General features: G+C 41.6%; 1 protein-coding gene across 2 annotated transcripts in view; it reads left to right on the top strand.

The window, feature by feature from the left end:
• DTHD1 (death domain containing 1) overlaps positions 1–27860 on the top strand; it is a 108747-nt gene that overhangs the window by 68152 nt on the left and 12735 nt on the right. For both annotated transcript variants that reach the window (XM_029589643.1, XM_029589631.1), the window contains 3 exons: positions 10583–10872; positions 21355–21602; positions 24142–24199. In XM_029589643.1, coding sequence (XP_029445503.1) covers positions 10583–10872; positions 21355–21602; positions 24142–24199 — 596 coding nt within the window. The remainder of the gene's footprint in view (positions 1–10582; positions 10873–21354; positions 21603–24141; positions 24200–27860) is intronic.

Below are 27860 nucleotides of genomic sequence, written 5' to 3'. Positions count from 1 at the left end.
CCCATCAATACTCAAAATGGCGCCGATCGCCGTCATAGTGAGGGCAAAGGCGATCGGCGCCATTTTGAGTATTGGCGGGACGGCGATTTTGAGTCTCAAAATGGTGGCGATCGGCACCATTTTGAGTATTGGGATCGGGCGGCCGGCGTGAAAGGAGGTCGCTCCCGGACCCCCGCTGGACTTTTGGCAAGTCGTGTGGGGGTCAGGAGGCCCCCCCAAGCTGGCCAAAAGTCCCTGTGGGTCCAACGGAGGTCCCGGAGTGACCTGCCATCCGACGCCAGGCCAGGACTCAAAATGGCGCCGATAGCCTTTGCCCATACTATGTCACAGGGGCGGTCAGCCCCTGTCACATGGTAGGAGCACAAGATGGCACCGATGGCCATGTGACAGGAGCTGACCAATGGCACCGGTAGCCCCTGTGACAAAGGCTATCGGCGCCATGATGAAACTAGCACCGAGGGTGTGAGTGAGTTCCCGGACCCCACTGCTGGACCACCAGGGAATTTTGGTAAGTCTTGGGGGTGTCAGGAGGGTGGGGGTTGTAGTTAATTTAGTAGTAACGTATTTACAGATCGACAACTTATTGAATTCTCCATACTTCCGCATGAAACGGAATTGACCCCCCACGAATACGGATCGCGTACGCAACGAAAACATTTTGCCTGCACACCTCTATTTTTGGATCCCATTCAAGTCTATGGGGCAAGCAAACTATATTTTGTTTTTCTACTCAAGGCAAGCCAGTAAAGCCACTGAAGCTAGCCTGACAGGAGACAAGGAAGAAAAGGGCCAGGAAGGAGCAGGACCAATCAAGGTGATGCATTTTTTTTAACCAGCTCGTCCTAGCTGGCACCTGCATGGATTGAAGCTGAAGTCTTCACTTTTTTTCCCAGCTTGAAAATGAAAACAACATTTGAGCAATCATTTTCTTTGTTCAATTTTCTGCTGCATCATAGTTAGAAAATTAAGGGCCTGATTTATTAAGGCTTTTCTCCCATTTTGTTTCTATGGCAAAAATGCTTAGTAAATGAGGCACTTACCCCTAGATTCATCAAAAAGTGTTAATAACAAAAAGGGACATGTTTGAATTGCCATACTATGCAGTAACTTACTGCTTTATAACAGATGGTGGGGAGAGAGAGAGAGAGAGAGAGAGAGAGAGAGAGAGAGAGAGAGAGAGAGAGAGAGAGAGAGAAAGAACAAGACTAGCTAAAAGATGCTCATAGAAGTTAAGTATTTATATCTCTATAGGAGGGCCATCTTATAAGTTGAGGTGAGGTAGTGGTTTAGTGGTTTAGGGGCCAGTTTCGCATGTAGAGTGAGATGTACAAACAGCACAGTACACCTTGGTGAAGATTTGATGTCATTTGGAGTGAGGAAAGTCTCAAAAAGTCTCAAAAAGATGACATTTCTACTGTGTTCTGTCACCCTAGCTTGATGGATGCTACAACAGGGTACCATCAAGCTAGGGTGAGATAACATAGTACAACATTTAATCTTTGTTGAGTTCTCCTGAATTTCCTTATGATTAGTGGAAGGACTAAGTATACAGCTACAAAGAACAAGTGTCCATAGTATCGGCCTTCAATGCCTTGCTTTTTATTGCCAAGTGCCTCTCTTGCTGATGCTGCTGCACTGGCCTGCCCATTTCACATACCCTGCCTCTCTCTTGATTTTCTTTCTCATTATTGTGATTGCCTTGCCAATCCAATATATTATATGTATTTTACCCAGTTATCTTTAATGGTTTCATGCTCTTTTGCACTTTTTCTTCAAATTCCCTTCCCTTGCAGCTTTTATTATTGATCTAGTCTGGTATTTAACCTTCAATGGATTATATTACAGCAAAAGGGTTGGCCATCTCCTGGACCCCTAGCCCCCATCCTCAAATGAAGGCTTAGGGAAACTGCATCAGACCTCCTCTAGAGATTTCCTTTGGCTTCTCCCTGCTCAGAGATAAAGTTCACCATCTTTCAGCTTCAAGATGGCTTGATTAGTCTTCTACCCTGTTTATATACAGTTCTGAGTTATTTTGTTTTAGCATATAAAGACCACTACAGGCATCCTTCAGAGATTTTACCTGGCTTCCCTCGGCCCAGGATTAGTAATTCACTATTGCCAGCTTCTAGATGATTCAATTTTTTTTTTTACCTTATACATGCATACACAGATCTGAGGTATGATATGAACATCATGACTGCTACAGACCTTCTCCAGATTTTTCTCCAGCTTCTTGTCATAGTTTGTAATGATTTTCATCTCTCATGATGATCTGGACAGCCTAGAAAGTGTTTGAAGAAAGCAACTTCTTCCATTGGAGCAGGTCATCCTTTTGACCAAACACAGAGTTTCCAAAGGAACAAGTATAGAACAGTAAGGGAGGATGGGACACCCAGCAGCACATCTACTCAGCTAGGTCAGCTCAATAAACATTAGTGATCAATGGGGTGATCAATGTCACTGCTAGAATTCTCTCATATCCCTGTCACAAAACCTAATTTCCATGCCACTCTTGTTGTTGTTCTTTGCCCCTCTTTTGGTGCATTGGGGTTTTCATGCTAGTGTTCTTGGTGCTCTTTGCCATTCTGTTTTTGCCTTGTGGTGTTCATGTCGCTATTGTTGGTGGCATTTTCTCCTCTTTAGGTGCCTTGTGGTGTTCTAACCTCTGCTGTTGGTGCCATTATCACCTCTGTAGATGCCTTGTAGTGTCCATGCCACTGTTGTTAGTGTCATTTTCTCCTCTGTAAGTGCCTTATAATGTTCCTGCCACTAATGTTTGTGCCCTTTGCTCCTCTTGCTGTGCCTTGGGATGTTCATGCTACAGGTGCTACTGCGTCATCCTTCTCACTGGGCCTTGGGATGTTCATGCCACTGTTGTTCATTCAATTTGCTCCTCATTTAGGGAAATGGGGTGTTCTTGTCTCTATTTAGGCTATGTTGCTTTCTTACAAAGCCTTGGGGCATTGAAGACACTTTTTTTGCTGCATTGCTGTACATCTATGTTTCCTGGTTTTACACACCAGAACTCCTGCTATTCCAAACCACTCTTGTTCCCTTTGGAAGGACTCTCTCTTTCTCTCTTCAAAATTAATTTGAAATTCCCTTACAGGACTTACCATACCATGCCAGTCCAAAGCTTTAAGTATCTGCTGCACCTTTCATGGTCCATTGGGGTCTCCATGCCACAGTTTTTGGTGACCTTTGCCCCTCTCATGGTACGTTGGGTTATTCATACCATTCATGGTGCCACTTTGCTTCAGACTTCTTGTCTTGGAGTACCCTTCCCTCTGCTGCTGTCTGCCTGATAGTTTCAATAAACCAGAATAGAAAACCCCAATTTTGGAGCTCAAAATAGGTTACTTTGCTTCCCACATCTACATAGAAACATAGAAACATGGCAGCAGAAAAAGACCATATGGCCCATTTAGTCTGCCCATCCAACCAATTTATGTTGCCCTTTCAATTCCCATCACTCTCTCAGAGAACTTCCCATTTATCCCATGTTTTCTTGAATTCAGATTCTGTTTTCATCTCTATCACCTCCACTGGGAAGCTGTTCAATGCATCCAGTAACTTCGCTGTAGAGAAATATTTCCTGAGTCCATCTCCTTTCACCCTCATCCTATGACCATTTGTTCTAAAGCCCTCTTTCTACTGAAAGAGGCTAGCTTCCTGTGCATGGAAACATTTGAGATATTTAAATATCTCTATCATATCTCCCCTACCTTTCCTTTCTTCTAGGGTATACATACTTAGATCTTTACGTCTATCCACATATGCTTTAGAATGAAGACCATCGATCTTTTTAAAGCTATCCTCTTGATCGACTCTATTTGGTTTATATCCTTTTGAAGGTGCGGTCTCCAGAATTGTGCACAATGTTACAAATAAGGCCTCACCAGAGACCTATATAGGAGTAATATTACCTCCCTTTTTCTGCCGACCTTCCTCTTTCTATGTAGCCAAGCATCTTTCTGGCCATTGTTTTCATTTTATCCATCTGTAGACTGTTTGGCCCCTTTGTGATCAAAAGCCACAGTTACCTTCAGATCCTGCTCTTATGTGCTTAGAAGAATTTCACCTTCAATACTGATCCTCTCCATTGGGTTTTTGCAGCCTAACTTCATTACTCTGAATTTTTAGAATTAAATCTTTGCTTCTAGTCTCTAGACCATTTCCCAAGCTTCACTAGATCCCTCCTCATGTTTTCCAGAGCTTCCTGGCTATCTACTCTGTTGCAGATTTTGTTATCATGGACAAAAAGACAAATCTTTCCTGACAATCCTTCTGCTATATCGCTAACGAAAATGTTGAAAAGAAGTGAACTAGTCCCAGGACTAGTTCACTTCTTTCCTGAAAGGTGATTGGTGATTAGTCCTGAAAGGTGATTGGTCCTTTCACTGTAAATGTCAGTGAAAGGACCAAACACCTTTCAGGACAGCTCTGATTTAAATATTGCATCGCGCCCCCTATAGTGACTGACTGATAAAAACTGGCTATATGGGAGGCGACAAAAAGTATTGGTAAATAGAGTACTCAGAGGAGGGGGGGCATTACTAGTGATATGCCTTTGGGATCAGTCCTGGGACTAGTTCATTTCTTTTCAACATTTTCATTAGCAATATAGCAGAAGGATTGTCAGGAAAGATTTGTCTTCTCCTGTCAGGCGTTAATTTCTGATTGCTAAAATGTGCATCCTAGATGCACATTTTTTTTTTTTTGCATAGGGAGTGAATAGCTAATAGCCTCATTCACATTCATTTGCATGTGATGAGTGCTATTAGTTTCACTCCGCGTTGGACGTGCGTTGTAGAGGCGCTAATCTCCTTATTGAATAAGGATATTAGTTAGCCCCTATACAACCCACGTCCAACTGTGGGTTATACAGTGGGCTAAGCGCACTGTATTGCATCGGCCCCCAAGGGTGCTCAATTTATTTACAAGTGTCCTATGCAGAACTGTTTCAAAGGCTTTACTGAAATCAAAATACTCTACATCTAGCACTCTCCCTTGATCCAACTCTCTGGTCACCCAATCAAAGAAATTGATCAGATTCATCTGGCAAGTTTTAGCTATGGTAAAACCATACTACCTCAGCTCATGCCTTGGATCAAGTGGCTTTTCAGCCTGCTCCTTATAAGACTTAATGCAGATTTTATTGCATGAGCTACAGTTTTTCTTTTGGTATATGATTTTGTGTTGTATTTTTATCATTGTATTATATGTTTCATTGTAATTTGTCCAGCATGATATTATTACTATAGGAAGATTATAAACATTTTTAAATAAATGAATACAATCCATTTGATTCCAGAAACTGCAATATCCTCTGTTTTAGGAACAATTCCATTAATGTGCTCTCCACAGAGGTCAGACTAACCCTCTAGAAGTTCCAAGCCCTTCCTTACTTCCAGTTTTATGAATTGGAACCACACCTGCTTCTCACCAATCCTAAGGAACTATTCCTGAAAAGTTGCCAGGACTTAGTAAAGTTCCCTCAATACTCTTGGATGTATTCCATCTGTCCTATCTATTTTAATTTTAGTTCGCTACAAGAGATCACAGAAAGTGGAAGACAGGAAAAATTTCTTGTGTTCATTTTATGAGGTCCTGCTCCAGGCCCTTCCACAGTGAACACAGAGCAGATATATTTGTTAAGTAATTTTTCTTTTTCCTCATCAGCCTCTACGTATTCCTCCCCTTCACTTCTGAGTCTCATATGCCACTTTTGCACTTTCTTCTCTCATTAACATAATATAAAAAAAAGTCTTGTCCCCATGTTACCATATTTGCTATTTTTTCTTCCATTCTGATTTTTGCATTCCTGGCTACTTTCCCAGCTTTTCTTAGCTTTTCTACATATTTTTGCCTGTCTTCCTCTTTCTCTGATCTCTTGCAGGTTATGTACGCTAATCTTTTCTCTCTTAGCTTTTCAGCTACTTCTTTAGAAAACCATAGTGGCTTCTTTCCCCTCTTTCCAATTTACTTTTCTAACAAAAAGATTAGCTGCCTTTATAATATCTTATTTTAGTTTTGCCCACTGCTCTTGTACTTCCCCTAAATTTTCCCAACCAGTTAATGACTCCTTGAGCTACTCCCCCATTTTAACAAAATTAGTTTTCTTGAAGTCTAGGACCCTAATCTTTGAATGAAACTTCATCTCTTTTTCTCTAATACTGAACCATACCATCCAGATTTGGGAAATGAATGAATGAACGAATGGCATGAACACGCATTTTGTATTTGTATGTGGAAAAAATGAAGCTAACTAACTACGAAGCTAACTAACAAATTAACAATCCAAAAAAACCCAAAATGCACATACCTATTATTTAGCTACTGGACCTATTTGAATATAGCACCCAATAGTGAAATAGTGCATCCTCAACATGAAACATCACATGATAAGGGTCAAGGTATGATATCAGCTGGCTATGCCATTCTGTCATAGACCTAAAAGGCACTCTGAGCCCCACTGAACACCAGAGCTACCTAATTAAGGGCCAAGGTATCAGGAGGTGTGTTAGGTTTGGGGGTGGAGGGGTTTTGAAATCTGGTGGATTTCAATAAGCGGAAGAAGTTTGGGAAGGAGGAGATGGGGCCTACTTCTGGGGAAGCCAAACAGAAATTATTTTGCTTTAATTTAGCCACCTCGATGGGCAGCAGGGTGGGAGGGGTATCTTTCAAGAACCCCAGGGTTTTTATAATACTTGGAGTGGGGATTCTTCAGGCTACTTGGGCCCTTTAAATGACAGCCCTCTGCATTAATATCCCGATGCTCATGACTTGAAATTTTGAGGCAAGTTGTGTTATTCTGTTAACATAGGATCAAATATTAATGAGTTGATTTTCATGTATTTGCATACAAATCAACTCATTTTTATTCCTGTGTTACACCATTTTTTTGGGTTTTTGTTTTTTTTTTTGGAGGGGGGGGTAGTGCATGGTATATCAAATATCACATGTTATCTCAATCTTAGTCCATTACTACATGGTAAATGCTGTTTACTGCATGGCATAGCCTTAACACAGCTTAATAAATCATCCCTTAGGCACCAAAATCAAGGTAAATGAATTTCAGGACTAAATTTACTCCCCTAAATTTTAGGCACTTTAGATAAATTTTCATCTGAAGATCTTGTCACCTAAATTTGGTTGAGAATTTCTCTAAATTTAGGTTCCTAAATTTTAGTATCATAAATGAAGTGTCACAGATTCACCTGTTATGTAGCCTGCCCAAGCCTTGGTTCCGCCTGCTATGCAGCCTGCCCACCAGCAGAAGTCTTCAGTGAGCCCCGTTCCCAGCAGCACAAGTTACTTCCTCGCTGATCACTTGATGCCTCAGCCCTAGGCCTACTTATCCTAGCCTGTACAATTAATTGGTGCATTTTCATTGTGTCACCTCAGCTCCTTGACCTGGCCACCACCTGCCTTGTCTTGTAGCCTACCCATGTCTTCTGTCTTACCTTTGGCCTATCCAGGCCTTCTGCCTTGTCTTTCAGCTGACCCAAGCCACCTGCCTTGCCTCGTGGCCTCTTACCTTGCTCTGTGGCCTCCCTTGGCTTCTTGCCTTGCTCTGAGGCTACATTTTGGCTCCCTATCCTACTTTACAGTCTTCCAGGCTTCTTGGTCTTGATTTTTGGGCTCCTGGACCTCACTGTCCTGCCTTGCAGCCTCCAGGTCTACTAGAGTTACTTTACTCAGTCTCATGCCCTGATGGGCTTTCTTATTCTCTGTTATTTGTTCAGTCATGTTCTTATCTAATCCAGTCCTTGTCCAGTCTTGTCCTTGTCTTGACCTGTCCTGGCCAGTCCCTTGTATGTTTTCATAGGCCATGCCCTGGTGTCCTGGCCTTGTCCTCAACGCCAGCCTTGTCTCCAATCCAGCCAGTTCCTGGTTCCATTTCCCAATCAGTACCAAATCAGTACCAAATTTTGAGCCTGTGCTTGACTCCAGTTCCCAGCCTGTGCCTGATTCCAGCTATGATGTTCATCAGTAAACAAGTCCTATCAGCCCCCAGAAATCAAGGGCTCAACCTGCAGGGGAAAGGGGATGATTAGGCAGAAGACTAGCTCCAGTCCTGCCCTTCAGTCCTATACCACTTTTGTGGGATTGCTCCCTGACTCAAGCTTCCAGACCATGACATGAAATACTTAACATTGTATGTAAAGTGTCCCTTTATTATTGTAGCATTATCATAAAACATCAGTTAATGCCAAACTGTGATCATGGGCTATGCCTTAAATTATACTAGGTTGGGATGTGCAGCCCCAATATTTTTTGTTTGGTTTATTTTTTTTATTTTTGAGTACTTTTTTTATGTGTTTTGTTTGTATTTGGTTTGTTTAATGTTTTTTATTTTTTGGTTAAGTTTGTTTGCTGAACCCCCCCAAAAAAATTAAATAAGAAAAACAAACTGAACTGATAAATAAATGGGCTCTGGCTGGGACTTCCCAGGTCAAAAAACTGCTTGTGCTCTGTGCCAAGGCCTAGGATGGAGCTGGGGCTAGGTCTGATGTTCTTCTCCTGTGTAAAACTGCCGAGGCTAAGTAACTCCCATTCCTGCTACCACTTACCCTCTTCCTGGATCCTGCTTGTAAAAAGGCAGGAGTGATGCCCAGAAATGTCTGCCTAGGTCCCAGCACTTTAAAAATGGTCCCATCTACCTGGAAGATGGTGCCAAAGTGACATCACTTCGGCACCTTTCATCGGTGTGGCAAATGCCATAAATTTCAATAGAACTGAGGGAATGCTAATGCTTAGACAGGAAGATGAAATATCGGATGCTCAGGTCAGTGTGTTGTTTAACACGCGGTTGGATGTGTGTTGTGGACCCGCTAAAATAACCTCTGATGCAATACTGGGATTAGCATGTCCAAAACGTGTATCCAGTTGAGTACATAGCTAATAGTGCTCATCACATGCAAATTCCATTCAGATGAGTCTATTAGCTATTACCCCACAATGCAAAAAATTGCCACTTGGTCACGACATCCATTTTAATGCTACAAATTTAATGCCTGCCAGGGAGCAGGCGTTAAAGCATATGGTCACGATACTAAATAGGAGGCACCACAGAAAGTAGAATTGTGTCCTGCTCAAGGGCTGAACAAAAACTGGGATAAGCAGCATGGAATCTATGAACCTTCTGAGATCCTGCTAGGTTCTTATCAACTGAATTGGTCTCAGCTGGAAACAAGATACTAGCCTTGATGGACCTTTGGTCTAACCCAGTATGGCAAATCTTATGTTCTTATTTCAATGCACTGCCTCCATTGTATGCAATTAGATATCATGCATATCCATTGTGGAAATCTTGAAAAACAGGGTTGCTGATCTCAAAGATTGAGTTTAGGTACCTCTGCTGTTGATCCTCATACAAGGCCAGAAAAGCCTCTGAGCTCAGCCTGTATTGCCTTGCCATATCTAATTTAGTGAATCCCAGCAATGTGGCCCATCTGTGGTAGAAATGTAGTTGCTGCCTGTGTGACCTTCTTGATGGTGGAGGTTTAGATCCCTTGACCACCTCCTACCCTCCTGGGTCACCAGTTTCTACCTCTCCTAACTTCTACATAATCCACCTTCTTTCTGCATAGATTGTATAATAAGGAAAAAGTCTGCTAGATTGAAGGTATTTTATTAGCAGAGAGACCAGAAAGGAGAGGGTTGTGAGATATATGACCACTGATATGTACATCAAATAGTGTATATTTTAACATGGCCTGTATTTATTCTTCAAAACTAACCCAAAATAACTTTTACCTACACCTCCAGAGGTATAGGTAAAATCCTGAATTAAAGAGGCTTTTGTGTTTTTACTTTGCCTTGACATCAAATTTTCCAGTGGGTCCTCTCTCTCTCCTCATTTGCACCTAGTTTTGCACACAGCCAAAATCTCAGTGTTAAATAACACAGCCAGAATTACCATCTATTTCGCTCATAGTAAGCTTAAGGCAGCTCTGTTAACATCCATGTTAAGCATGATGTGACTTTGTAAAGCTTACCATGCTTTCAATTATAGTCTCAATAGTCACGACCAATGAAATTAGCATTACATCTTTGTGCTTAATTACATTTTTCATTTTGCTTAATTACATTTAATTACAGCTAGCATAAAAATTTGGGTTTCTTAAATAGATATGTTTAGTAGGGATGTGCAGAGCAAAAGTTTATGTTCATAAGTCCATAAGTCGAAAGGGGGCCCCATTTGCGGTCAATATGGACATATGGAGAATTCCATAAGTTGAGTCTATGTCCATACGTGCAAATAAAAATTTAAACCCCTCACCCTCCTTAATCCCCCCCCCCCCCCCAAGACTTACCAAAACTCCATGGTGGTACAGCAGGGAGTCAGGACGCCATTTCTGACCTCCTTTGCGAGGAGTTAAAAAAAAAAAAAAGTTGCGTTTTACATTTAAGTTCAAAACGAATGCACACCCCTAATGTTTAGGAAGCAATACATCCATTTTTCATAAAGCCTAAGATTTCATTGTATTTATGAGCTGTATGCCCCATACTTCTTGTTTTCCCTTAATGTGCATTTTGTGTAATTACAGTACTGTATATTTCTTTCCTTCTTCAGTTTTATCGTCATTCGACTTTCGTCAGTTATGGACGGTGCACACTTACTGCTTTTTATTCAGGCTCTGGATCAAGCAGCTCACAACACAATGGTGAGCGTGGTACTATACCGAAGAAAGGAAGATTTACAGAAAGCAATCGTTGAACTGGTGCCTTCGAAAGAACTAAACTGGGAGATTCCAAGCTTGCGTGCAGAGGGTTACTTTGGGCCACCTGAGCCTTCTGAACAAATTCCAATGCGAGAAGGAGAACAGATTCATTTTAGATTTAACGGGAACATATTTGCTTCAGGTAAAGAATACCAATAAGTCAGCAAGAGTTTGGGAATCACAAGAAAGCTACAAGGAAATATACTATACAATTCTTACAGTACAGTGACAATGTGCTTTACATTTGCATCCTTATATAGCTTTGTCACAAACACTTTCTATGTTGGTGGAAGGCAATTTATTTTATTCTTAAATTGAATACACTTTTGAGACCCATTAAGAAAGGGAATTATGGGCCTTATTTGGTAAAGATTTTTTTTGTGTGTGTGTACAGAGTGAGGAAAAGTTCTTTAGAATAGAGTCCTAAATGAGGACTGTACCATAATTAAAATGTTTGTATTGTTGTCTGTCACATTTAGGTTATGGCAAGTTAAATTTCATGACTTTGCAGTAGTCTGTCACAGCATAATCTGAAAAATGTTCAATGAATGTACTGTGGTTCTCTACAGTATACTAGATATGAGAAATGAAAGTGAGATGTATCCCTGCTTATTAGAGATATTCCACTCGGTCTCTTAAGCGTTTGATAACATCGTCAGCAGCGACATTTCTGGCACTCTCCACTCTGCTCACCTTCCTCAAAAGGATAAAGGATCTTGTATGCTAATCTACTATGATACTGGTATGCCAAAGCAGAAGGTAATAAATGCTGATCTAGTTAGGGAATGATATCTTCCAAGCTGTCACTCTTTATGGCTGGCAGCTGGGATTATAGTTTGCATAGAGATAACTGGGCAGACTGCCATCCTCTTCTACTAACCCCATTAAAACATCACAAACCACACATATCATTTTGTGGAATAGAAAGACCAAAGTTTTATTTAGTGAAATCAGTGATAACTAGTACTACCTTGTGCATACCAACACCACTGAATCCTTCAAATGACCCCCTCCCATGTTACTGTTTCTCTGCCCACCAAACACCCAGAAGGGCCATTTCATTCTGCATTGCACCATTTACCATAGAACAACCTAAACTGCCTCTTTTATCTCTGCTAACTGGTCTATGATTAGGCTTAGCTGTCTCCTCTGATGTACATGTCTTCAGCTTGTGAGAAGCAGCCTACTGGGATTACCCAGAGCAGCACCAGATGCCAGTCAGGCTATCTGCATTTGCGGACACCAATCATTTCTCTGCATTGCCCATCCAAGGGAGGGTCAACCCTCTCCCCAAACAAATGCCCCATGGAGATAGAATTCCTAGTGTTCACTACACCCCCTCAGTATACCTCCTTGATTCAGGTCTCACCCCCAAATAAGCCTGAAGCATTTTCCACACTTGCCTTGAGTCCTCCATATTACAAGCTGCAGCTTTGCACTCTCAAACAACCCTAAAGAGCATCTTCAGTACATCCTGAAGTGTATGCTTAAACATGTCCTGCCTGATATCAGGGAGATAGATAGAAACATAGAAACATAGAAATGACGGCAGAAGAAGACCAAACGGCCCATCCAGTCTGCCCAGTCAGTCCTGTAAAACCCAGCACAGACTGATTTGCCCACTGATGCTGAATTTTCTGGCCTTTCAGGCATATGGTCAACAGGCTTGTCTACTACTCACTTTAAGTCTCTGTTCTGTAACTTTTGGTTGTTCTCACAGTAATGTAGGATGATGTCTGACTACAGGATTCTCAGACTGTTTTGCCAGTTTACTAAAACTATGAGGTCACTCATCATCTAGATTACATGCAGAGACAAAAGACCAGTAAGGTCATTATCATGCAAAGTGTGTGACCAAGGCATCTGGGTGGGTGATTGCATCTATCTGGACTCTCAGGAAAGGGATTAGCTGTTTACAGTGTACTTGGATGAATATGCCTGCCATCCCCAGATGACTTCTCTAGGCTCATTATTGTGCCTTTTTTCCATCTCAGAAGATAAAGGGAAGCCCTATGACCTTTGCCATCCCGTACTCAAGTGATCAAATAACAAGGATTAGTAATCTAGCACTCACTCCTCCCGAGTTCCCCCACACCTAAGTCTTAAATACTGCAATTTCCACTGCTCAGTCCTGGGGAAGAGGAAGAATGACAGCCTGGATGCCATTGTGCTACTGGCAGAACTAATCTTAATATGTATGTGCTGAACAGGTTTCTCTTGAATGTGAAGCTAAATTGGAAGAGTGTAAGTAAAGAACAATTCTTGTGCACCGGGAAATACCCACCACACTCTGGCTTGGTAGAGAAATATAGCCTGAAAATTGTAATCTGGTATGTAACCAAGGGGCCTCCTGTGCTCAGATCCAGCAGCTCCCCTTTGCCATCTTGATCCACTTTGGATCAAGATGGCGGCACCTTGTTCTGGAGGCACCTTGATCCAATTTGGATCAAGATGCCTCCAGAACAGAACTTTTTTTAAAAAAAGCCCTCAAAGCCTTCCTTTTCAAAAAGCTTTCTCAAGCTTAAATGATAATAATCTATTCCCCAACATGTACCCCCTCAGCTTTCTCAAATGTATAAACTTCTCTTCAGACGTTTTAGTTCTTCTCCCCCCTTCCCTTAGGCTCTTACACTATTGTATAGACCAATGATGGCGAACTCCAGTCCTCGAGTGCCACAAACGGGCCAGGTTTTCACGATATCCACAATGAATATACATGAGAAAAATTTGCATGTGCTGCTGCCATTGTATGCAAATCTATCTCATGCATATTCATTGCGGATATCCTGAAAACCTGGCCTGTTTGTGGCACTCAAGAACTGGAGTTCGCCATCACTGGTATAGACTGATGTTATACTTAGATAATATAAATACTGCCATGTTACCCTTTAATGTCAAATTATATTTGATCTTCCTGTTCCCTGCTCTGAACGTAGGAAGGGCAGGTAATAAATGTCTTAAAATAAAATAAATAAATAAAAAATATGCTGTATGTATATATATATATACACAGTGAAATAAAATTAAAATTGGAAACACCTGTTTTACCTTATACCAAATGTCTAACTTCTATTCTTAAACAAATATATAGTTCCCTAAAATGCCTTAATAATTACACCTAACATATATACTCCCCATTTTAAATTTTGTTTACATTCAGGTTAATTTTTAAACAAATGCACGTGCACCCATACACACGCATATTGGCGCGTGAGCAGAGATACGCTGCAATTTTATCAAAATTTTAACCTTGCCCCTTGCAGCTTTAAGAAACAAATACCCATATACAATTTTGTTTTGATAAAAGCAAAGAGGGTGAGTGAGAGGGTTATTGTTGACTGAGCCAAAAGAAGGGAAGTGCTGCTGCACTTCTGTGCTTTATTCTACTGGAATATCCCTTGCTACCCCTAACTCCCTGCATAGAAACTGACCAGTCAGCAGGGGCAAATGTAAGGCCTGCAGCATGGTTTAAATCATGCAGGGACCCAGCACATCAATGACCTGTTTCTGCCTTCCCTCAATTTAACCCTTTAATTACTTCCTGGGAAATTATACAAGTACAATATTATCCTAGTAGGCATATTCTCTGTCAGAGTATTTTGTCTTTGGGAAAATAATTATTTATACTGAGTGCTAAGTCATTTTGGCTACATTAATTTAATTTTATGCAACCATAATTTCGATTTTTTTTGGCATATATAAGAACATAAGAACATAAGAAATTGCCATGCTGGGACAGACCAAGGGTCCATCAAGCCCAGCATCCTGTTTCCAACAGAGGACAAAAACCAGGCCACAAGAACCTGGCAATTACCCAAACACTAAGAAGAACCCATGCTACTGATGCAATTAATAGCAGTGGCTATTCCCTAAGTATAATTGATTAATAGCCATTAATGGACTTCTCCTCCAAGAACTTATCCAAACCTTTTTTGAACCCAGCTACACTAACTGCTCTAACTACCTTCTCTGGCAACCAATTCCAGAGCTTTATTGTGCATTGAGTGAAAAAGAATTTTCTCCGATTAGTCTTAAATGTGTTACTTTCTAACTTCATGGAATGCCCCCTAGTCCTTCTATTATTCGAAAGGGTAAATAACCGAGTCACATCTACTTGTTCAAGACCTCTCATGATCTTAAAGACCTCTATCATATCCCCCCTCAGCCGTCTCTTTTCCAAGCTGAACAGCCCTAACCTCTTCAGCCTTTCCTCATAGGGGAGCTATTCCATCCCCTTTATCATTTTGGTTGCCCTTCTCTGTACCTTCTCCATCGCAACTATATCTTTTTTGAGATGCGGCGACCAGAATTGTACACAGTATTCAAGGTGCGGTCTCACCATGGAGCGATACAGAGGCATTATGACATTTTCCGTTCTATTAACCATTCCCTTCCTAATAATTCCTAACACTCTATTTGCTTTTTTGACTGCTGCAGCACACTGAGCCAACGATTTTAAAGTATTATCCACTATGATGCCTAGATCTTTTTCCTGGGTGGTAGCTCCTAACATGGAACCTAACATCGTGTAACTACAACAAGGGTTATTTTTCCCTATGTGCATCACCTTGCACTTGTCCACATTAAATTTCATCTGCCATTTGGATGCCCAATCTTCCAGTCTTGCAAGGTCCTCCTGTAATGTATCACAGTCTGCTCGGTGCATTATTCCCTGGGATGTACTTTATTAAGTGTGTGAGAGGTGACAAGGGGCCAGGCCCAGTACCATGTCAATAAAAGTGGTAGCAAACCAGACCTAGCTACTTCTCATAAACATTATGTCTTGAAATTGGCTTGACATTTTCAAATAAGAGTGGTACTAGATAGGCTTTGATGAAACAGCAGGTAATATAGCCATCTGATAAGTAATATTTTGAATAGAACACACATTTTAAATCTGACAAGGATTGATTTTGTCATGTATATGACTTTCAGCAGACTGGATGGGCCGTTTGGTCTTCTTCTGCTGTCATTTCTATTCTATGTTTCTAAAGTCCAGAATTCTGAAGGTTATTTTTTCAGAGCTTGGAAAATCACTCCCACTTTCTGCTGCTACATCAATACCAACTAATACTTTTTAATTATGAAACATTTTACTGCTTGAAACTGTATAATGATTCCTCACTGACATGGAATATTACCGCTTCCTGTCAATGATGTTTCTCTTGTTATTGTATGCCAATTGAGTCATTAAAAAGTACGTGCACAGACCTGCTCCTGCTGTTTGTAAAGGTACTTTTTCCTCAGAAATTTACATAAGTATGTTTAAAATCAAAAGGTATGGGCCTGATTTTAAAAAGCATTTACATGCTTAAAAATGGGTTTTAAAATCGCAAAGAATACCAATAGTGTCCAAATATTTTTTTTTTTCTTTTACCAAGAACCTATGAAGTAATTATATATGCTAGGCTTTATTGACCTTCATAATAGGTGTCATCGTATAGCTTCATTACACTTTAATACTCCACCTTCTGTTTAATCATTGGTCAATGTTGGTATACTATTTTTCTCAAGTGAATATCATTTGTGTTGTGCTCTTTAAATAAATTTACAATGCTGAAACATATCAATGACATTACTTAGCTTAATCATTGAAAGCCAAATTGTCCATATACAATGGCCCGATAAATTCTGCCGCTAAGCCCGCTCTGTGTTTCGGATGTTGAAAATCCTTTTTCAAGGGCTCGTTTGCTGGAATATAAAAAGGTTCATATGTAAATTCACAAGCGATTTTCTATAGTAACCACTGATGCAGAACCAAACATCAAAACATTAACCACAAGTCCGGAAGAAAAACTTACTTTCACCCGCTCAATATTTCAGCTTGCAACATAATGGGGTACCAGCGTTCATTTCCGGTATCAGCGGAAAAGCTGCCATATTTAAAGAGCTAGACTGGCAATTGATAGGCTGACATGACAGGGGACTATGATGGTTTATACACGGCGAAAGTTGCAAAAATGGCTGACCACATAAAGGGCCTTAACTTACTTGATTGAGAACTTAAACGGCCATTTTAAAATGTGAAAATAAAATCCCCATACTTTTCAACTCATTAATCTGCAATGTAAATACTGAATGTGCATGACTCACAAGTTGGGTCACTGTTTTACCAATGGTCCAACACAAAATTAGTAAAAATTTAAGGACTGTGGTTCTTGTATTGGTAAAAATGGGTTTTAACATGTATAAATGCACTTTTGAAAATTGCTGCAATATATGCCACTGAATTGTCCATAGTTTATTCATGTGTAAGTGCACTTTGGGGCAGATTTTCAAAGGGGTACGCGCGTAACACACGTGTGCACCCCCCGAAAACCTGCCCCAAGTTCCCCCTGCTCGCACCGAGCCTATGTTGAATAGGCTCGGCGGCGCGCACAAGCCCTGGGACGCGCGTAAGTCCCGGGGCTTTCCTGGGGGGGGGGGGCGTGTTGGGGGCATGTCGGGGGGGCGTGTCGAGGTGGCGCGTCATTCGGGGGCGGGGCCACGGGCGTGGTTCCGGCCCTGTGGCGCTTTGGGGGCGTGGCCGAGGCCTCCGAAACAGCTCCCGGGCTGGGGGGGGGTGGGGAAGGGAGGGGAAGGTGCAGGGGGTGGAAGGAAAGTTCCCTCTGAGGCCACTCCATTTTCGGAGTGGCCTCGGACAGAACGGAGGCAGGCTGCGCGGCTCGGCGCACGCAGGCTGCCGATTTTGGGCAGCCTTGTGCATGCCGACCCCGGATTTTAAAGGATATGCGTGGCTACGCGCGTATCTATTAAAACCTGGCATACTTTTGTTTGCGCCTGGTGCGCAAACAAAAGTACACGTGGGTGTACTTTTATAAAATCTACCCCTTTGTGCGCATTAATGGCTTTTTAAAATTGCTACAATAATATTTATTTGTTTATTTGTTTATTTATTTAATTAACTACTTTTATATACCGGCATTCGTCAGAAACATCATGCCGGTTCACATTTTAACAAAAGGTGTGGAAAATACAGTATAACAAGGGATAGGGGAAAACAGGATAACAATAACCAAAGACAGGCTATGAAGATACAGATCTAAAACTGAGTTAAAGTAGCAAAATTCAACCATAGATTAAATGACAAGATTAAAATGAAACAATTACATTAATCAACAAAGCTTACGACGGCTGTACATATAATCAAATTTGCAAGAAGCAACAGTATATAAAGTAACATTACATGGGGCAGGATTAAATGACAAGCTTAAAAGAAACAATTACATTAATCTACAAAGCTTACGACGACTGTACATGTAATCAAATTTGCAAGAAGCAACAGTATAACAAGTAACATTACAAGGGGCAGGATAAACGGGAAGCAACATTACATGAGGGAACATTATATGCGACATTACATAAGGTGACATAACATAAGGCGACATTATATAAAATAACAAAAGATGACAGGTGGCATTAAATGACGAAGTTACATATATTACATTTATGTGCATAACTCCCTATCCACTTGTTAATTGTAAACCGACATGATGCGATTTTATCGCGAATGCTGGTATAGAAAAACTTAAAATAAATAAATAAAAATAAATAAAGTTTCAAAAGGATTTACACATGTAAATGTAACTGCCGTTGTAGAAATTTTCAAAAGCCCGCTTACATGGATAAAGTGCATTTACATGTGTAAAACACATTTTTAAGCATGTAAATGCTTTTGAAAATCAGGCCTCTGTATTTAAGTGCTAACTCTGCCCAAACACCACCCTCAACAATGCCTACTCTACAGGTAAAAGAACATGCATAGCAGCCCCATTTCCATGGGCAAAGCACTGTTTTATCACAGAAATGCCTTTGAAAATTTCCCTTTACGGGCATCACATTGCTATTGTATTTTTAATGCTTTAATCACAATAAAATTACAACTGGTGCCATTTTGTTGTACAGTAAAATTTAAAGGCTGGCGCCATTATGAGAAAAAGTACCAGGAGGGCAAGATTGGGGATTACTCCTACCTCGTAAAAAATGGGATGGGGTGGGGGATCCAAGGGGCCAGCCTGGGGGAGGAGATGCTTTTATAAAAATGTACAACCTGTGGGGGGTTGAGTTCAATGGAGAGGGACCCGGACCTGACTCTTTTTTTTTCTTTTTCTTTTCTGTCACCTTTTCTTTTCAATTTTGTTTGTTTCTTTCATTTCAAATAAATGAAATTAAAAAAACAAAAAAAAAAATCAACGAGTGTAACCAAAAAAAGGAAATGAAAACTTAACAAAACTAAACAAAATTCAGTGTGCATCCATAGATTATGGGAGGCTAAGCAGGTCTAGTGCCTGCTTGACCAAGGTAATATGGTGCCAGGCCCACGAGGCAGCTGGCACTTGGCTCAGGGGAAGTAAAAGGGAGGAGGGGGAGGGAATGATGAGAGGGAGTTAGAAAAGGAAGGGAGCAGTGCTCCCTATGAATGTTAAGAAAGCCATGGAGGGGCGGGGGAGGGGATAGACAGGAGGGGCGGGGGTGCGGGTGGGAAGCAGGGGACAGTTCATTCGTCCCCCGCCTCCGCTTGAATTCAAATGAAGAGTGCCCATTGGCTGGGGAGGGGGGGATGTTAGTAAACAGGCAAATGCCTGTGGGGGGGGGGGGGGGGTAGGGGTAGAAGCAGCAATGGCGTGAATGCTCATTCACGCCGTTTTTCCTGCTGCTGTGGCTGCTTCCCTCCCGCCCGCCCTTCTGTTTGTTGATTGTAAACTGGTTTGTTCTAGTCGCAGCGGGGGCCAAGGCGGGTTTCCCGAGCCTTTGGGGGGTGAAATGTTATTATTTCTACAAGTTGACTTTGGCAAGTGATAATTGATGCAGGCAGCTGGGTGCAGTTGTCAGAGACGGGACTCCTTGCTGGGAGGTGGCGGGGGCCGGGATAATGAGTTCAATGAACGGAGGCACTGGATGGCCGGTTGGCGAGTAGGTGATCATCTCGCTGGGAGGTGGCGGATGGTCGGATGAGTTCCTGGATCGGGTACTGAGGGCTCGGGCACCTATGTTGTACGATAAAGCCGCGGCCTGTTGGATTCCAATACTGTGTTGTGCATTTTCTGAAGGAAGGAGTGTGGGGGGGGGGGGGGGGGGTGAATGGGGGATGGGAATGTTGTTATTGTAAAAGGGCGAGGCGGAAGCAGTGTAAGTCCTGGCTGCCCATATTACACCAGTGTCTTCTTGGAGGCCCGATGCACTTATACTATTGCTGTTTAAGGTTTTAACAGCTGCTTAGTACAGGTTACCTTAATACTTCATTACCGATATTTAGGTGATTCTAAGGGCAATGGACAAAATATTCAGCTTAAGATGCGATAGCGTTATGCTATAAACTACTCCCTGTGAAATTCATTTTAAAATCGGAGATTTGCTAGTTATTAAACATTGTGCATAATTAAAATTTAAAATATTCATGCTAATCAACATGATTCAGGCCCAAATTTCATTACAAATTCCTGATATGCTTTACCTTAAAAAGGTCAGTACTGGATCAGTGGAGTAATATGTTTAGATTGGAAAACAAAATAAATCCTAATTTGAGGTTACAAAGGGGAAGTGTAATCTGATGGAAAAAAACAACAACCCTGCATTACTGAATGATCAGGTTTTGTAAACTTCTGCAGCATAGAGCAGAATATGATGGAAGATAAAGGAGGCAAAACTGAGCAGGTCCACTGGCTGAGGGTCAGTGTTGTGTACTGCCTGGCAGGAGACTCAGGTTTGATTTCCTAGCCTAGCTTTTGGTCTTCTGATCAGTTAAATCTGTGGATGCTGAAGCTGTAACAGGCACAGGCCTGTTGGGGGATGGGTAGGATGTGTATAGAGTCTTAGTCACTACACAGTGGCAATGTCTAGAGTTCAGAGTGAGAGTGCATGCATATTGAGTTCATGAGGAACTGCACTCTTTGGTCCCTGGTCAAAGATCATCGCTGAGATGATTAGGTTAAACAATAAGGGTTGGGAAATTGAGAAGTTAAAAAAAAATAGGGAAAACCCACATGTAGTTGTGATTAAAGTTTCATGCTGTCGAAACCTGTTAGAGGCCTGTTCCTTTTGAGCTGGAAGCTTAAAAAGACAATAGCTTTGAACACGTTTAAGCACTTTGAAACAAACACAATAGGGTAAGATGCTGTTTACCTCATCCATTATCAGACATTATCCTCCTGTAGCTGCACATTCTACTGCTTGTCTCACTCCTCTGTAAATATATCAATCCCCATCCCTTCCTTTTACTTTATAACTTTTTATAGCTTTAAAAAGCAAACATTGCCACACCACCATTGCAATACAAACTAATTTGATTTTATATTCCATCTGTAACTCAGTATGTACTCACTGAAAGGTCCATATGTCTTAAAAGCTAGTCAGAAGTGCATTGCTGGTCCAATAAAAGGGTTAAACCTACAGTACAACTGGTTTAATAGCCTTTTATTTCTATGTATTCAAGTGGACTAAGATGGCAATCAAAGTACATTATTCAATGTTGAAACAGAAACCTAATTGTTTTCCTGAGTTCTGGAAAAATGAAAGAAACGAACTATTGCAAGGTTATTGGATGGAAATTAGAAATTCATCTTTACTGAAAATAAAAAAGGAGAAGAAATGTATACATCTTTTTCTCATGCTGGATTTTTTGCAGATAATGGGGAAGATTTTGGAAAGTCCTACAAGCTTACTTTTCACTCACAAAGAAAACACAGGCTACAACTGCAACTTAAAGTGGTAGATGAATTTGGTAACTATTCTTCACCACATTACAAGGGGACGGCAGTGTTCTACAAATTATCCAGAGAGTCAATTGTAAGCAACTTTACTCAGCCTTGTTTAGTGGATGAGCCTCAGTTATTCCAAGCTCCAATATGCAAATTAGCCTTGACTTTACCCAAGGTAAGCTAGACTGATACATTATTTATTTATTTATTTATTTATTTATTTATTTAAGTTCTTTTAATATACCGATGCTCAAGACAAGTCTTATCGAACCGGTTTACAATGAACAAGGGGAGAAACCAATTAACATAACATTACTGATTCAGAATTTTTTTTTTATAGAAGTTAGTGTCAAATAAAGCATCAAGCAGTATTCAGAAGAGCAAGACATTGCCCTATATAGAATTCTAATCACTAATTTCAATTATTTTATAAGTAATAATTTTTTTTAGTGAAGGGACCAGGAGAAACCTATTCTCTTGTTGTCTAGAAAAATTGCTAGTGCTTTCCCTTTTATTTTTCAATAATACCAGAGCCAGTTTACAAGTTGAAAAATCACAGAAATCAAAAGTATCAAGGGTACTTAAAAGTAAATTAAGAAAGAAGTGCTCAGCTAGAGTAAGAAATGATTCAGCATCTCCTCCTTTCTCAGAAAGAGTTGGAAGGAAAGAAGGTCGAATTTCATTGTTTTGCTAATTCCATCTGGACTTTCTGTTCCCTGAATGGAACTGAAATCCTTTCATTTACAGCTCTCCTGATATTTACCTATGATCCTTTCACAAAACCCAAAGGAGGTAATTTTCAAAGGAAATGTAAATGTAACCTACTATTGTAGCAATTTTCTAAATCCCATTTACCCATATTAAGTGCAGTTATCATGGCTAAAATCTGTCGACAATTCAATACCATATATTGTACCAAAAAGGGGGGTAAATGGGCTTTTGAAAATTGCTATAATAGCAGATTATATTTACATTAACATTTTTCTTTGAAAATTACCTTGATAGATTTTAGTGTATATTAGATTCAAGGTACTCTATTTACAAGACTTACCATAGGCATAAAATCTGAGAAATTGTTTTGTTAATAGGGCCCATGGCATTTTAAGCATATCATATAACTTATCTTTTAAATTTCAATAATATATATTAGTCATATTAAAGGTAGGTTTAGTTTTCATTTTGAAGTCAAATGCTAACATCTGCACAAATTCAGAGGTCATTTCACTATCTTGAAATAAAAACAGTTCCAACAATAATTTTAAACAGTGATCTATTAACCCAAAATCAAGACTTAGAACGGATCTTCCCAAACCTGTCCTGTGGTTCACTTTCTTATGGCTGTTTTAGGTCCAAGTGTATTGGTAGTATTAGTTGATCATCTGCATTGATATGGGACTACTTTTGAAGGGGTGGATAAGATATACTCTAAATGAATAAATAAACAGTGTAACTTTTAACCCCATCTTGGGTCTGCCAAAGCTAAGTCCTTGCCTTTGTATTGATCCTCTCCAGTATAAATCTTTTTAGGGAGAAGGATAAACCTTCAAGACTCAAGGTGTTAGGTGTACTTTAGTCTTTTAAGAGCCAATAAAGACTAGGACAGTGTTTTCATATAAACTTCACTGACTTACTTATTCCATGATACTTATTTGGCACTAGATATATTTTATTCCTGTCACATACATTTTACAGAAATACATTTCTCCCAGTCTGTTTGTGGTCCCTTAATTTTACCCTGGTGTCTATTCCATGTTGGACTTTTAGGGCTATCCCTGGGTACTATGAATAGGTTTTTTCTAACCGTCAAAGATTCCCTCCCATTTCTGGCATCCATAGCTTGATCTTACTTGGTCTTCCATTCTCCTCTCCTCTTTGTACCAAGTTGACATTTGGTATTTGTCTCTGCTGGATGAGCACCAGGTTGGTGGCTCTTCACTTTTGCCCTTTCTACCCAACTATGGTACCAGATGCATATTATTCACTCCTTTTCCAAATGTTTTCCGGGTGGGCAATTAAGACCCTCAGGCTAGGTGACACTGGATTGACTGAGAAGGTTCCCAAGACCCTCAGAGAAACCTCCAGCCACAAAACCAAAACTCCTTATTCCAAAAACAAACAAACAAAAACAAAACAAAACAGTAACAGGGGTTTTTTTATTATTTTTTTTTCAAGAGATAAAGCCCTAGATGAACTGAAGCTTTCATCCATTTCTTAGGTAACTTCATCCCTTTCTCATGGAAAGGAAGGGTGGAACAAAAGTTCCCTCTAAAACAAATTTTATTAAAAGAGAGAAATAGATCATCAATAGCAAATCTGTCACCCCCATGCCTCAGCTTACCACCAAAGAGCTGACAGACACTGCAGATTGTATGTAGTGGAACAGGAGGTAAAAGGCACCTGCTCTCTCAAACTCTAACCCAAAAGTCCACACAGACCCTAGGGTTTGCTCTATGAGATGAAAGCAGGAATAAACCATAGGAGCACTGTGGCAAAGATAGTGCATCCCTGTAATCTACACTGCATAGCATGACCCTGCGACAATGCTACACTCTTTAGTAAGGATCCCATTAGTTATTTACAATAGGAAATGAGTTTAAGTAAAGCAGAGTTTTGACTGAAGAATATTTATTTTACCTGATCTGTAAATTTGTAACTGATATTTATGCATTTTTTGTCCTAAAAGTGATTTTTCATTTGATATTTTCTCTCTGTAGATTGAAAAGATTATCAGTCGCCCACCAAGCACAAGACAAGTATTTAGTAATTCTTCAGGTAACAACAAATTTGTGATTATCACTATGATAATATTACTTAAATTCAACTATACCAAGTCACTGCACCATGTCTATAAAAAACATTTAACTGCAGTGCTTAACCTCAGTAATCTTGCTTGCGGTTTATCAGATATAAAGAAGAATACCACTTATATATATAAATTATGAACTTAGCTGGATGCTGTCTGTCTGATGCTGGGGAGTGGGGTGTACGTGTGCACACTCCCTAGCAAGCTTGTATGGCGCAAACATGTGTGGCAGAGTGGAGCAGTCAGTTGGATAGTGGGGTTCGCATTCACACTCCACCAATCCCTAATGTTCTGGGCTAGGCCAGAACATGAAGATACTCCTCCAACCAACCCAGATTAAAGAAAGAATTGTGACTCAGCTCCCAAAATCCCCCCAAAATCCAAGTAGCAGTTCCAGTCCTTAAATCTCACACCAAACCTGATTAAATAATAGAACTTTCCGGCATCTAGAACCACCCCCATCAAACCCAATTAAAGGTCTTTAATCATTCCTGCTCCATTATGGCTGTGTACAAATTAAGGGGCGGATTTTAAGAGCCCTGCTCGCGTAAATCCGGGCGGATTTACGCGAGCAGGGCCTTGCGCGCCGGTGCGCCTATTTTACATAGGCCTGCCGGCGCGCGCAGAGCCCCAGGACTCGCGTAAGTCCCGGGGTTTTTCGAAGGGGCGTGTCGGGGCGGGGCCGATCGGGGCGGCGTTTTCGGGGCGGGACACGGCGTTTCGGGGGCGGGCCCGGGGGCATGATTTCGGCCCGGGGCGGTCCGGGGGCGTGGCCGCGCCCTCCGGAACCGCCCCTGGGTTGCGTCTAGGCGTGCCAGCGGCCCGCTGGCGCGCGGGGATTTACTTCTCCCTCTGGGAGGCGTAAATCCCCCGACAAAGGTAGGGGGGGTTTAGACAGGGCCGGGGGGGTGGGTTAGGTAGAGGAAGGGAGGGGAAGGTGAGGGGAGGGCGAAAGCGAATTCCCTCCGAGGCCTCGGAGGGAACGGAGGTAGGCTGCGCGGCTCGGCGCGCGCCGGCTACACGAAATCGTCAGCCTTGCGCACGCCGATCCGGGATTTTAGCAGATACGCGCGGCTACGCGCTTATCTACTAAAATCCAGCGTACTTTTGTTTGCGCCTGATGCGCCTACAAAAGTACGCGAGGGCGCCCTTTTTTAAAACCAACCCTTAATTGTGCTGCCTCTAGTTGACTGGCGACCATTCTGCAATGATGGAGCATTGGGACAGGAGTGACTGGAGATCACTCCTAATCTCAAAAGGCCATAAACCATGAAGGAGGAAGGGCTGAGGTGGGCAGAGTTTGTTTAAGCAGGTTTGGTTGGAGGAGAGAGGGTACGTTCCTTTAGTTTTGTTTTTCATATTTTCAGGATGGTTCTTTTTTTGTTGTCTTTTATTTTGGCTAACTAATGGGATGAGGAGGACATTTTGATGCACAAAGATTGGGAAGAGAGCCACAGAGTACTGGATTCAGGTTGGCAACTAGAAACTAGAATTTAGTAAGAAAATATCAAATATAAGAATTTACAGAAAAATATATGAGGAGAGCCTGAGTACATGTCTGTGCATGTACTCGGACAAAGAAATGACTGAGACTTCTCATGAGGCAACACCTGCACTGGAACTCTCACACATGCTGAGTAGAGCCGAAAGCTCTATTATCTTGGAGAGACAAGTCTATTTGGTGCCACCAGATGATATTACCATGTAATAGTTAATTTACCCTGCTTAATGAAGGAAATAAGCATGCAACAGAGAGGTCGCATGGGTGTAGCACAAAGTCAGAAAAGGAAGACGAGTGGAAGAATTAGAGAATCTGGAGAAGATAGAGCGGACTTAGGGAAACCAGTCAACAGTCCATTCTAATTATTATATGAAACATGGAAAGTGCAGCAAGGATCAAATGAAAGAAAATGGCATAGTTTTCCTAATGCTTTACAGTTGGAAACTGAGTGAAGAACCTAAGGCAGATAATGCAAGAAGAAAAGAATAGGTAGTGTAAGGATAAAGGAAGACGTCAAGCTTTTTATCAGAAAAAGAGATTCAGTGTGGTGACTTCTGAAAAACTGAAGGCAGAACAAGGGATGTTTGAATACCTGGAGTTTGGTATAATGTAAAGTAGGCCCATTTTATAGATCTTAAGCATGAGCTTCTGGAATTCAACATTTTATTTCTTGTTCCACACTTTTACTTCACCAAAACAAAAAAATTCCTTCCTGCTCTTAATTGCATTTCATGTAAGTTCAGTAGGCATTTAGTACAGGCAGGTATAAAGCTCCGTACATTATATTGTATTTGATTTTAAGATGATCCATTACTACCCTCTAAGCCAGGCCATGAATCTTGGCTCTCAGAGGTTTCTTGAAATATTATGCCCACCTGGAGTGAAAGCTCAAAGTTGTTTATGATAGCTTCCAGTATTTTCCCTGGAACTGATGTTAGGCTAACTCAGTGATTCCCAACCTTTTTGTTTCATGGCACAACTGGCACAGGGATCACTTCATTATGGAATATCACCCACTTCCCCATCATCACTTTCTCTTCTCTTCCCTCTCCCCCCTGCCCCTTGGCATCATCTTCTCTTTTCCCTCTTTCCCCAGTATCATAATCATGCCTGTCCCCTGACATCATCATCATCATATTTTCTTCCCTATCCCCACCCCTTAGCGTCATCATCATCACCTTTCATCTCCTACCATCTCTTCCTCCTCCCTTGTATTATCATCACTTTCTGTTTCCCTTACTGCTTGGTATCATCACCTTATCTCTCCACCTCCTCATCCCTGGTATCAACATCATCACCTTCCCTTTCCTTCTACCTTACTCTTGCATCATCATCAACTTCTCTCTCATTCCATTACTCTACTGCACCCCCTGGCATCACCTCTCTCCACCTCTTCACCCCTGACATCATCATCATCATCATCATCATTATGTTTCCTTTTCTTCTAGCCCTCTCCACCACCCAGAGACATCATCATCATCATCTCTCTCCCTCCTCCTTACCTCCAGTGTCATCATTATCACCTTCCCTCTCCCTCTCTCCTTCTCTCCCTCTCTCCCTCTCTCCCTGTCCCCCACCCCCTGGCTTCAAAATCACCTTCCCTCTCCCTTCATCCCTTTTCCCCACCCTCAGGCATCATTGCCACCTCTTCCCCACCTCCTCACATCATCTCCTTCCCACTCCCTCTTCTCTTTACTTCCAGGTATCATCTCCTTGCCTCTGCCTCCATCCTTTTCCCTAACCCGTTGACATCATCATTACCACCTTCCCTTTCTCTCCATCCCTTTCCCCCATACCCAGGCATCATCAACATCTTCCACTATCTCTTCCTCACCCCCTCGAATCTGTTGCGACCGTCGCTGCCCGATGTCTCCACTCCGCCCACCTTACCTCTTTTGCGACTCCCTCTTTGCTTGATGGAAGTTTGGCTGCCATGGCGTCATCTTGCCAACCTCCTCCTGCATCCCCGGACCGGCTAGATGCTGCCTTCCACCATGTTCTCCTGAGGCCTAAGGGCGCGCGAGCGGCACGGCCACGACTCAAGTACCAGCTGTGCCGCGAACCTCAGGGGCGTCCCCCTGAGGTGACGTCATCCTCACTGGATACTTAAGGTCTTCATTTTTGCTAGC

This window comes from Rhinatrema bivittatum, chromosome 1, assembly GCF_901001135.1.
Source record: "Rhinatrema bivittatum chromosome 1, aRhiBiv1.1, whole genome shotgun sequence".
Taxonomy (NCBI): domain Eukaryota; kingdom Metazoa; phylum Chordata; class Amphibia; order Gymnophiona; family Rhinatrematidae; genus Rhinatrema; species Rhinatrema bivittatum.
Note: the sequence above shows the minus strand (reverse complement) of the source record. Positions and strands in the feature narration are given on the sequence as shown.